The sequence below is a fragment of the Neovison vison genome, chromosome 5 (assembly GCF_020171115.1).
Source record: "Neovison vison isolate M4711 chromosome 5, ASM_NN_V1, whole genome shotgun sequence".
In the NCBI taxonomy this organism is placed as follows: domain Eukaryota; kingdom Metazoa; phylum Chordata; class Mammalia; order Carnivora; family Mustelidae; genus Neogale; species Neogale vison.
This window is the reverse complement of record NC_058095.1, coordinates 23,549,514-23,562,662: the sequence shown is the minus strand read 5'-3', so window position 1 is coordinate 23,562,662 and position 13,149 is coordinate 23,549,514. Positions and strand designations below refer to the sequence as shown.

Genomic DNA, 13,149 nt, shown 5'->3' with positions numbered 1-13,149 from the left:
TGTTTCCCTGCTCCTTTCTCTGGGCTCTCAACTCCATTCTGGTTTCCACAAAGCAGATCCAGTCATGTTCTGCTTCAGCTCTCAAGTTTGCTTCTCATACCACTAACTGTGAAAATCCAAAATAGTGTACGAGCTCCCACAGGTCCTACAGGAGCTGAACCGCTTCCCACTCCCTGTCTCCCTCACTACTCTGTCCTGACTCTAATCACAAGGACACAAGCATGCTCCTGCTGCAGGCCTTCCACACTGGCTGTTCCCTGCTGGAACCTTTCCCTCTGAATGGCCTCCCAGCTCTCTCTCAGAGGGCTCTGCTTATGCACACACATCACCTCATCACGAGGGACGGCTGCTCTGACCACTCGATGAGCTACTGGCCTCCTCCTCTTTGGCTACCTCACCTATCTGAATTTTTCTTCATGATGCCGCTGCTACCTAAAATATCATGTATTTAATGATTTGCTGTGCCTCCCACTAGAAGTAAGCCACACAGGGCAATGCTTTCTTCACTGTTGTACCACCAGCTCCCAGAATAGAACCTGGTTATTTACTAGGTGCATAAGTATTTGCTGAATCAGTGAAGGGAAAACACAGAGCTCTAGGTAATTGTTACTGCTGCTCTTACTGCAAAAGACCCCCTCTGGGACAAGACTGCTTGGGAGGGAAATACCATCTTTAGTTATTTGCAGATGGTAGAAAATAATTATATATAAAGCCTTCAGATCACCCACCATTCCCAACATGTACAGGACAGCAAAAGAGTAAATATGTGATTACAGAAATAATCAGAGGAGAGAACACATGGAGAAAGTAAACAACTTCCTTAGTTCAGGTACTGTCTCTCAGTGTCATAATTTATAAGTCGTACATATAAGGTACCTGGAATGTAGGGTAATAATAAATAAAATAATCCAAAATTCCCTTTAGCTTTCCTTGATTATAGATTGGCCTTTGGAACTCTGTAAAAGATTTCTATTTCAACCATTTGATTTGTTTACAAATCATATTTAGCCGGGAATACACATAACCACCACTGTTATTACTTTGCGACCCATGTAATTTCACCAATAAACTTAAAAGGCCTAAGAGTTAATTTCTGGTGAGCTGAATACACAGTAACATCCAGCAGATACAAAAACATTACTGACACTGTTAACAACAGCTGAGTAAAAAAGGATCAAATTCTCCTCCACTACTTCCCCATTCAGCACACCCATTACCTTCTCCAGGTTTGGGGTCCCAGCCCAGTCTCTCCCCTATAGGTGAAAAGACATCTTTCACAAACTCCTGGATTTCCTCATAGAAGTCTGTGTGGGACAAGAGAGTTGAGAGAATCCCCAGGTTACAGCTCAGGTCGCTCCACACAGTATAATTGGGCTCATTCACAAAAGCCTCCATGACTTTTAGAACCTCTACAGTGCTAATGATTCCAGCTCGAGCCTGGGATAGGAAAAAACATAAATTAATCTAGTCTTCAAACAAAAAAAACAAAAAAACACAAGCATGCATTTTCAGCATTATCTACTGCTAGTCAGTCATGTCTCTGGTTTAAAGGAAATGAGGCTATATAAAATCAGGGGATTATTTAAATAAAAATGCTATCATGACAACATTCCTTATTTACTTTTTTTTTTTTTGCTATTTATAAAAGAGCCAAGGAAGGAAGCACACTTGGTCTGGTGACAGATGGTGGCTACACGTGCAGTGAGCGCAGCACGAGGCACAGACTTGTGGAATCCGTACGCTGCACACCTGAAACTCACGTAACACTGTGTACCAACTACACTTCAAAGCGAAAGAAAGCAAGAAAGAAAAAAAAAAGAAAGCAAGAAAGAAAACAATTAACTTCTATTTCTATCCAGTGTCTGGGCTTTGGTTTTCTTTTTATTTTAAAAAATTCTCAGACTTTCAGAAAAATGCAAAAATAGTCAGGGCTTTGGCTTTTGACAGAGGCTCTTTCAAAACTGGACCTGCAGACTGCGTCAACGTCAGCCTGTCCTTCACTCATTTCTAAAAGAAGGCAAACTGGAAGGCACTACAAATTCAGAGTCCTTTCAGAATTAACTAACAGAGCTAGGAAAAAGAACTTCTGTTACAGCAGCCAACTGCACAAACACGCCACTCTCCTGGGACAGGTCTCTCTCAGCAATGAGATCAGCAGATGTGAGGTTTTGTGCATCAATGCTAATCTGTGTTTATACAAAGGAGGAATCCAAAACCAGTTACTGCAGAGGGGAGGGAAAATTTCAAGTCCAATTTAAAGGAACGCTAGGAGGAATCTGACAATTTTATCACAGACATCTGGCAATTATCTAACCTATTTTGGAGTCATAAAGATAATATTACTAATTGCTGATTTAAATCCTTTCTGGAACAAAGCCAAATATAACATAATTCTAAAGCTAATGGGCTATTATTAGAGTAGCAATGGAATGTTAAAAAATGTTAAAAAAAAAAAACTAGATGTTTCCAGAGAAGTACAATCACTATTTTAGAACACATAAATCACTCTAAATTAATTATTTTTAAAAAAACCCAACACATCAGTAGGGAAGTTTCTTCAAGGCTCATACCTATTTCTACCAAGAAGAATTTCTGCCTTACAAAGGGTAGTTTTAGTTGCAAAACCTGCCTTAGGAGTAGTGAGATGGGATTTGTTTCTGGTAAATTAGATGTGTTTAATTTTGTCTTGTTAATTAATAATTAGTCATTTGTTCTAGTCCCAAAAGGTGTTCAACCTTCAGGAAGAACCATATTCTTCTAATTATGTTTCAGTCGGACACTCCAGGAAAAACAAAATCCTTTAATCAACAAAATCCATCATACTACTTGAGGGAGGCTCACCAAGGAGAAGAGGTCATTCTGTAATCCAAGTCGATCCACAGGGGGCAGAGAAAGATCACGAATGCCTGGTAATAAACTTTCCAGCATGGCTGAGCTATACTGGGTCCGATAAAATCCAACTGTTCCCAGGTTTAACTGAAAAGACACCCAATGGTCATTGTTAATAAAACAATTTTTTTTTTTTAAAACAATCTTTAGCAGGTGTGAAAAGTGTTCTGGTTTTTGTTTATCTGAGCAAAAACAACAAAGCTCACATATGCAGGCAGGGATGAACATGAAACAACATGTAAAGATAGAAATCGGTTGTCGGGGCGCCTGGGTGGTTAAGCTGTCTGACTCTTGATCTCAGTTCAGGTCATGATCTCAGGGTCAGGAGACTGAGCCCCACATCAGGCTCCAAACTGAGCTGGATAGTAGGGAGGATGGGAGTCACGTGGGCCAGTTTCTATCCACTCGAAGTGGACAGTTTTAAGTTTACAGAAAATATTTACTGTATTTAAGAGTGCATGGGCTGTGGAATATCTGAGGAAGACTAAGTCTTTACACTCATCTACTCAGCCAGACTCTCAATAGAACAATGCTCAGGTCCTAGATTTTAAAGAATTAAGGAGACTTAAAAAGTAATTTCACATGATTTGTGGAGTGAGGTAATCAGGGACTGTCATTATTCTCTATAAGCTATTTACCAATAGGCAAAAATGTTTCTTTTTTAAAAAATGTTTTATTAACATATAATGTGTTGTTAGCCCTAGGGAAAAATATTTCTGATAATACTTATATACATAACACTTTGCAGCTAAAATAATAGCATAAGATATAAATATTTTTCTATTTATATATAAGTATTTTTTAAAAAATCACCTCACAATAATACAACTGCTGTTTTATTGATTCCCTTTACCTTTCATTACAGGAATAATCCTTTATTTACTCAATTACAATCACTGCGTACATATGTTTTTCTCATTTGTAAGAAAAATTTCATACAGCTACATCATCTTCCAGATATAATTTCAAATGGTGGTAATACACTATTCCAGTAAGTAAAATATGTATTAAAACAAAGGGAAAAATGGTTCTTTTCAGAAAAGCAAAGAAGTCTGAGACAACATATAATTCCTATTAGGAACCTATAACTGGGTAAAAAGTCTAGTAGATAGAGGGCACGGCTTGCATGGAGCACTGGGTGTGGTGAAAAAAATAATGAATACTGTTTTTCTGAAAATAAATAAATTGGAAAAAAAAAAGTCTAGTAGATACTTTCATTATGAATGGTGCAGAGTACAGGATAATGAAAAATCATCTTTACCAACTATTATTTTTTGTGAAATGGTTTCCCAACATCAGTTACAGGATTTCACATTTCAGTGACACAAACTTATTATTATATGTCTGAGCTCACTTGATTATAGCTGTACATTTCCAATGACAACGTATCATCGAAGTTAACATCTCATCACAATGACAGTGCAGTTTGAAGTTGCAAGACTACAAATCGTTTGGTTAATGTGACTTTACACATAATCTACTATTTTTTCCCCTTTGATCCCATCTTTTAATATCTGCTTATCTATCACTTCCTTAACCGACATAAGGGAAGATATCTAGACCATATTATTTGAAAATTGGCCCTAAGTTTCTGTCTTTGTAAGTCCTAGTCCAAACTAACGCAGAATTTAGAGCCAGCCATAACATGCATAAGGGGAGTGACAGAAATCAATCAATTTAGGTCAGATAAAAACAGTCAGGCCATTTCTAGACTCACCTTTACCCACTGGTCCGATCTGACGTTTTTCAAAACCACGTTCATCTCTGGCTTATCCATCAGAATTTTCAGTTTGGCATGGTTGGGATCTTCGCTAGTAGAGATCGTGATAGGAACCATCCACTGGGGACAGTCTTCTCCTTAAGCAAGAGAAGAACGAATAGGAAACTTGAGAAATAGTTTGTCACTGGAAGAAAAAGAGGGTAAGGCGGAGAGAGAGGACAGGCGTCCTACACATGAACTCGAGTCTAACTGTTAAGCCAACAGCTCATGTTCAATGGTACATAAACTCTTCCACAACCGTAATAATACTAGTATAAAGGAAGAGAGGATTTATTAACAAAATCACAATAGCCTAAAAAAAAGAGAACAGTTTATTCAGTTGTAGTATCACAAATATAGTGATTTTAATTTGCCACTTTCCCTTTACAGAGCAACAGAGACAGTAATGATTTTATTGTTAAGAGAAATTTCGAGTAAGTAAAAGATCTCACATAGCATTTAAAAACATTCTAAGGTGCAGGTATATATACTGCTGAAACACTGAAGGGTTGATTTTATTTCTGTGATAGACACGACAATCCCTGGAGCTGATGGATTCCACCACTAAAAAATGATAGCTAAAAGTCAAAACTTTTTTAAGGCAGATAACATACTGCCTTTGAGGTATCAGATAGCAAAACAGACTCTGAATTAAGATACTGAACAGAATAGAGTCACTGCCGTGCGTTAATGTAAACTCTTAATAAGTTATATACTTTATGCTATTAGGCTAAACGACAAATCAGAATTTTCTTCTAATGTTGGGATAGTTCAGGTTTTATTACTACCTATACTGGTCACAGAGTGTTTGAAAAAACTGCAAATCCTGTCAGTCCTATCATGCAGACTGTTATGAGGCAACAAACAGAAAATGTAACACTTAAGGATTTATTTTGGATAACAAGCCTGTCATCCAACTTGTCAGACATAGTTATTTAAAGAGTAATTCTAGGGACGCCTGGGTGGCACAGTTGGTTGGACGACTGCCTTCGGCTCAGGGCGTGATCCTGGAGTCCCGGGATCGAGTCCCACATCAGGCTCCCAGCTCCATGGGGAGTCTGCTTCGCTCTCTGACCTTCTCCTCGCTCATGCTCTCTCTCACTGTCTCTCTCTCTCAAATAAATAAATAAAATCTTTAAAAAAAAAAAAAAAAATAAAGAGTAATTCTAAATGCTAAGCAAGGTAAGGATGGAAGGCTGTACCTCTTAACCCTAGTAGAATGTACCATATTTTGGAGGGTGGAACATAAAAACGTATTGGTGATTCTGATATACATCTCCCCTTATTAAGAATTGTTATTTTAAAGGAGGTTGAGAAAGGTGCAGAGAAACACTCTAATTTTCTGAGCAAAAGAATCAACGACCTGTAGAAATATTTGAAAAACCAGAGTCGAGTGGTGGTTAAAGGTATAAACTCATGCAATCCAACTATTTTGTTTGAATTCCTACTCTTTAACTCATTAGATAGGTGACCTTGGGCCACTTAACTTACTCAGCTTTGCCTCAGCTCCCTCATTTATAAAAAGGAAATAATACTATCTACCTAATGGGGTTGCTAAGACTTTAAAAGAAGGATCAGTACTTCTAAGTACTACTAAGCTATACTGCTTAGCACGGTAACTGGTACATAATAATGCTAAATAATGACTGGGCTTTATTTACTTACTTGTTCACTTACTTAGTATGCCCAAGAATTAAAAAAAAAAAAAAATTAGCTACCCATACAAGTGTGCACCAAGGCTTCTTTTAGGAATGAAGGCTAGAGACATTACTTCTTGGGTGTTCCTAATTTATTCCTTATAGCTTCCAATAATACACAGAAACAGGGAATTTAAAAAATCAAAGAATATCAAAACACTACAAATATCTCATGAATCTTTTTGATTTCCTAGATTTCATTTTTATTTCATTACCATTTCCTTATTTTTTTCCTTATTTTAAATTCTATTAATTCTATTAAAAATACTGAAAAGTGGATTATTTCCTATTAATTGGAACACTGCTCATATGGTATTCAAATTCATTTATCAGCTCCCACTTAAAGCCACTTGCTTACCAACATATGGTCCACTGGCACAGAACTTCCTTTGGGACAACCTCAATAATCTGTCATCTTCTACCTAAAGAAGGAAAACAAAAGCTAAAATAGTAGTATTGACTTTTTCTTTTTTTTTTTTTGGTGGGGGCAACACTTCTGTGACAAAACAGAAGGTGAAACCAGGACAGCCAAGTGTCCCAAACTGCAACAGTGATGAAGATGATGACACTATATAATGGGAGAAGACATCACTTCTCATTTAGGCCTCAAAATAACAATACTTTAAATAAAAGGCCATGTTGTACATAATGAAGGGATTTATACGCAGACAAGAACTTAAAACTATTACCACTTCCACAAGGATACATAATAAATAACAGTACAGCAAGCTGTTTTAATCTTTATAGAGGGAGGTTATGTCTTCAGACTCTTCCACTTCTAAAAAGTGCAACCTTCGATTAGCATGTCAGGAATTTAAATTTTCAGAGTGACCAATAAACGTGAAGAAGCACACAGCTTGGGTCAAAGGCTGAGCTTAAACCAATTCTGCAGTCCTGGAATAAACCCCACTTGTTCATTTTAGGTTTACACCATGGGGTGCCTGGCTGGCTCAGTCAGAAGAGCAAGCAACTCTTGATCTCAGGGTCGTGAGTTCAAGCCCCACATGGGGAATAGAGATTAAATAAATAAATAAATAAACTTTAAAACAACAACAACAACACATCAACAAGTTTACAGAGTTCTCCTTGGGGACAGTGAAATTAGACAACACTTTGTTTTCTCCTGTAAGTATGTATGATTTTAATGATGTGGGGGACAAACAGTCAGAGATAATATATCGCCAAGGAAACAATGCAAGGGCTGGGTTCAATGTTACCTAGAATACTAACGTACAGAAAAGCAAACCTGATGACACTGACTGAATTTCATTCCACGCAGCGGCAGGGGAACTGGAGGGTTTGTTGTAAGGTTACCTGTTCTGCTTCCACATAAATGAGGGGGAATCCCATCTGCTTGGTCCAGGTGTTCATCACTGCTGCTATAGGTTTACCACTGGCATTCTCTAAACTTTCCCAGAGATCCTCTAGAAGATAAACACAAACAATGAAAATCTAAAATGTTTATATTTTTGTTTTCCTAAACAAACCAAAAATTTTCTGTAACTCCTGACATCACATTGCTAACCGATTCTTTTTTCTTCTTTTTAAGATTTTATTTATTTATTTGACAGACAGAGATTACAAGTAGAGAGGGAGGCAGGCAGAGAGAGAGGAAGGGAAGCAGGCTCCCTGCTGAGCAGAGAGCCCGATACAGGGCTCTATCCCAGGACCCTGAGATCATGACCTGAGCTGAAGACAGAGCCTTTAACCCACTGAGCCACCCAGGTGCCCCTTTGCTAACCAATTCTTTAGTTCTTTCAGGTTCAGGAGACAAACAGGAGTCAAATTAATGTCCCCTCATCTCCACATTAAATAAACTCTATTACAAAAACTGGTCTTAAAGTCTCAGATGTCCTTAATTGTTCCAATGTACTAAAAAAAAAAAAAAAAATCACAAATTATAGGGGTGCCTGGCTGGCTCAGTCAGTGGGGCATGCAACTCTTGATCTCAGGGTCATGAGTTCGAACCCCACATTGGGTCTAGAATTTACTTTAAAAAAAAATCACAAATTTTAATAAATAAAAGACAAACGGGTAAATTCATACAAGAAGAAATGGAAACAAAAAGAAACCTCTTCAAGATCACTCCTAAACAATCCATATAAAACCATTATACCCATTCAATTAACAGAAGTTAAAAAATACTCAGTGCTCTGAGGCTGCAGTAAAACTCACACGGTCAAACAGCACTGGTGGTCAAGTAAACAAAAAAGCAATACACTGTAATACACACTAGAAGGAGGGCATGAACAGAGGAAAAGCCCTTCAAGAAAAATCCAAAGAAATAAAGGCTTCATGAGAGTTAGGCTTTTGGTCTGCATTTTGAAGAGGAGTTGTTCATTAGACTGACAAAGGGAAAAGGGCAATCCAGGTAGACAGAATAAATGGCCTATGTACAAAGAAGAAAGTATTAAGAAAAGACAGAAAATATCAGTAACAGCAAACGTTCAGTAAGCATAAGACAGAGGCCCAGGTGTGGGAGCAGTAGGCAGTGAGGCTGAGACAGCAAGCGGGGCTAGCTGCCAGGACCCCATGGGGCTCTGCTGTGCAGGGGATGGGGCTCTGCTGTGCAGGGGAGTAAAGTAACACAAGTGTATTTAATCAGCAGGTGAGGCAGTCAGAGACTCGCTTTAAAAAGATGACCCTGGGCAGCCTCAGGGTGAGAGAGAAAACTGAAGAGAGTGGGGCAGGCAAGAAGTACTAAGCTGGTAGGCAACTATGGAGTTCAGGGGAGAGATTGTGAAGGCATGGATGAAGCAAAGGGGAGTGAGGAGAGACAATCAAAACCATGGATGGGGGTTGCATTGGGTCTGAACTACCAACTGTCCTTCATAACACCAGCAAATCAAGAAACGGTAAAAGGCAGGCCTCGCTGTGCAAAGGGTGGCGTCTAAACCAGAGGTACCGGCTTTGCCCGGAAGCTTGTTAGGCAGATCCTCCGGTCTCTCCCCAGACCAAATGAACTATAAACACTTCCGTGGACCCTGGGTCATGGCGTGCATGTTACAGCTTAAGCACTATAAGGTTCTGTCCTCAGGTATTACATGTGTGCATGCTAAAGACTCAGAAAACTTACAGGAGCACATTTCCCTGTAGCTCTGCTTTAAGGAATGGAATGCCTCTCTCTTATAGCTGAGATGGAAATTTACGGTGGGGGGTTGGGGAGGTGGGAGGAGAGAGTGTCAGGCCTACATCATGTCCTGAATAGAGGGCAGATATACTGTATTTTTAAATTCATGGGTTACAAACCTCAGAAACAGTCCATGGCCAGCCCTCTCTGAACTTCTGTCATTCTATTAGGTATTAGTGACATTACACAAATCTTGCTTTTAAACTATTTTTGTTCACTGAAGAACTCAAAACTCCAACTCTGGCTCTTTTTATCTTCAATCAACTCATACCTTTATTCTCTCTTTTGGCTCCCATACACAGTAAATCACAGATCACTACACACTCTCAAACCACTTAAAAATCTTAAAACCTTCACTCAAACTCATTGAACTAGTTTCATAAGTTCACTAAAAAATGGTTAATTTGCAGCAATTTTAATGGCCAATGGTCAACTTAGGCCAAAAAAAAAAAAAACAAAACAAAAAAACCAATGAGCCACCAAAAAGAACAAGTTCTGGTAAGGTAAACCAAACTCTTCAGACTCTCTAAGGTATCAGGACACTGAGCTACGGAGAGCAGAGTCCTAGAGGGGGACCGGTAGGATAACAGGTTCTGATTCATGCTGATCCATCACTTAACACATGGCACCAAACAGGTCAACTTTGTTTCCTATCTATCACAAGGAAGGTTAAGCATTTGGAAAAAATGTCCCACTCTGGATAGAGTGCCAACACCTCCTCTTCACTGCTATCTCAAGCTCTTAAAGATTACCTGTGGCAGCATTCTTTTGTTGGAACTTGGTTAAATACATGTTCATTCCTTTCTTAAAGTCCTGAGAAAACACAATTTTTAAAATCCAGGAGATTAAGACCTTGGAATTTATAGTGTATTTGCATATTAGTACTCAAAAGCTAATTTACCCAAATTAGCTGAGTGTCAGACTTACTGAAAAACAACTATCTGTCATAATGTCTACTGTCTTTTACTTAAGTATGCATCCTCTTTGCCTTGCATGTCTGTTTTTAACTTTTATACCAGCCTCCCACACATCCCCTAAACACATTTATACATCATTCATCTAAGAGACCGTAAGAGTCAATATTAAAAAGAAAAAAAGATAAGCCAGATCAGGGTAATATCCTTCCAGAGTCTAGAAAAATTACTTAGGAAAGTAATCTAAATAAATGTAGACACTTTTTTTCTTATGCAAAACACTGTGATTTCACCATAAAAGGATGGAAGACTTCTTAAAATGGCTTTTTTACCTTATCCCCAATGTAGTCATGGAGCATTCGGATGACAGATGCACCTTTGCTATATGATATAGCATCAAATATCTCATCAACTTCAGCAGGATGGCCCACACTGACCTGGCAGACAGTGTGATTCAGGGTTATGACAGGAAACGAACAGCCTCTAATACCGAATGACATAAAAAGCTTTCTAGGAAAACCCTCCTAACTCATAAGACACTCTTCCACCTTTAGCCCCCTCATGAATACATAATGATGACCCTTAAAAAAGAGTGTAGTAACTAGCAGTAATAAAGTGGAGCATAGAACATGATCCCCATCATCTCTCCAGGTCTTGGCTTGGCTTTGCCGGGAGGCAAATCACCATGGATCTTTTTATTGGGGAACTGGGAGAGGGAGGAAGGAAGAAATGAGAAACATTTGATTTCTTGCAACTGTAATGGCTTACAATTACATAGGAGTCTGGTTAAATATGTCAAAGTAGACTGTAAGTCTAGTTCTTTAGAAGCAAAATTTGTCCATCTAAACTAGCCAAAATAAGGACAGGCTAAGTCAAAAGTATAAAATACATATAGAAACAGACAATGACAACAATAAAAGAATATGTTCAGTTTTCTCTGAAACAAACAACAGAATCATGATGTTTTCTTGTGCATACTGCCCAACAGGCATGGTTCTCCCATACTAGTCAATAAAAATGTATTTAATGAATGCTTATGGGTATATAGCACTTGCCTCTACAAAGATAAAATTCTTACGCTGCCTACCTTAAAAAGAAACACAATTATTAAGTCTTGTGAGATTTCAAGACTGAAAACATGAACTAAAAAAAACAAGTGAATTGTCCATGCAATTTTCTTTTCTTTTCAGGCTCCTAAGTATGTCTATAAAAAATTACTTATTTCTTTAGAAATGAGAGCAAAGGACAATGGCTGAAAAGTATGGCTCACTTCAATAGGATGGCTGTTATCTAAAGCATCAAGTTCCTGGGCACGGGTGTAATCAGCAGATACAAACTGAGTCCAGATATCATACTCTGGGAAGCAGTGGTCTACACATAAATATTCAATCCATGATGCAAAGCCTTCATTTAACCAAAGATGAGTCCACCATTCCTAAAAATAAAAGAAATAAATGTATAAAGAAAACAAAATTTTTATCATTCCACTAATTTAAAAAACTCACATGTCCCTCCCACTATACTCTACAACTTTTAATAAGCCAAAATTCAGGAAAAAACATTCAGTAAATAACTCACATCTCTAAACAGAAAAGATGCTTAAAAGAGATGCCAAGGAAGGCCAACTGGTGATTTTGGCATTAGGCCTAAGGGACCTTTCAAAACATAGCTAAGTAACTCTATTACCAAAGCTAGGAAAAAATGGAAGGAAAAGGGAGGGAGTGAGGGGAGAAAGCCTTTATACGGAAAAGAGGAAGAGAACAGGTAAATGTAGGCAAGAGATATATATACATACATATATATATATATATATATATATATACATGTATATGTCTGTGTATATATATATATATACATGTATATGTATACATATATATATAGTATATATGGTGGTCAGGTAAAATTTAGTTGAATAAACCAGAAAGCTACCAGAACCAAACAAGGAAAACTGGAAAAGATTTCCATAATGACTGACTGACAAGTTAAAACTTTCTAGATAAATAGAAAAGTAGTACTGTTTATAAAAATATTAGGTAATTAAGAGAAGTTTCATGGCAGTAAGTAGTTCAGTAATGAACGGTGTTTAAGTACTTATAGATTATAAAATTCTCACCTGCTAATAAAATTTAACATTAAAATGGACAAAGAATATAAATGAGTAAAAGATAAAACCAACTTTAAAAAAAATCAACTTTTTAGAAAGAGATTTTATTGTTTCATAAAAGTTGATTAAATCTCTTACAAAAAGAAAGCAATATAAGAATCCAAGATATATGCTAAAAGATTAATGTAATGGTGAAAAGAAAAAAGGCATTTAAAATTCTGAAAAGATCAAATATTTTCAATATTTAAGTGATGAAAGCCTATCTGTCTAAGTGGTTTGTACACTTACTTATCTAGTAGCTTCCAAGAAGATAAGCTGGTACAGAGCTCATTATTCACCAACTTATCATCAGCCCTTAAATTTCAGAAACAACTGGCATCTAATAACTATAAGGTCACTCAAATTCAGTAAAAAGTTGTTTAAAAGCTATATGAGAATGTGCACATTTTCCCTACTAAAATTTATTGCTGGTAGTTTAAAAATAAAATCATAAAAAATAAAGACTGCTCAAAGCTAACAAAAAATTGGTAGCAACGAACTTGCTACATTTGGAGAAGAGAATATTTCTGCACATGTTGGAATACACGTTCCAGCATACTTAATTCCACATGAAATTATATTTCAAAACTTTTTTTCACCCCAAAGTAAAAATTTAA

The 13,149-nt window shown here is 37.4% G+C and overlaps 1 protein-coding gene across 1 annotated transcript in view; it reads right to left on the bottom strand.

The window, feature by feature from the left end:
• The window catches only part of NPEPPS (aminopeptidase puromycin sensitive), an 86,480-nt gene that overhangs the window by 13,786 nt on the left and 59,545 nt on the right, over positions 1–13,149 (bottom strand). Inside the window, exons 10-17 of the mRNA XM_044248134.1 lie at positions 11,660–11,824; positions 10,722–10,826; positions 10,228–10,288; positions 7,660–7,769; positions 6,704–6,767; positions 4,607–4,746; positions 2,842–2,976; positions 1,218–1,437 (exon numbers count right to left, since the gene is read on the bottom strand). Of these exons, the coding sequence (XP_044104069.1) occupies positions 1,218–1,437; positions 2,842–2,976; positions 4,607–4,746; positions 6,704–6,767; positions 7,660–7,769; positions 10,228–10,288; positions 10,722–10,826; positions 11,660–11,824 (1,000 nt within the window). The remainder of the gene's footprint in view (positions 1–1,217; positions 1,438–2,841; positions 2,977–4,606; positions 4,747–6,703; positions 6,768–7,659; positions 7,770–10,227; positions 10,289–10,721; positions 10,827–11,659; positions 11,825–13,149) is intronic.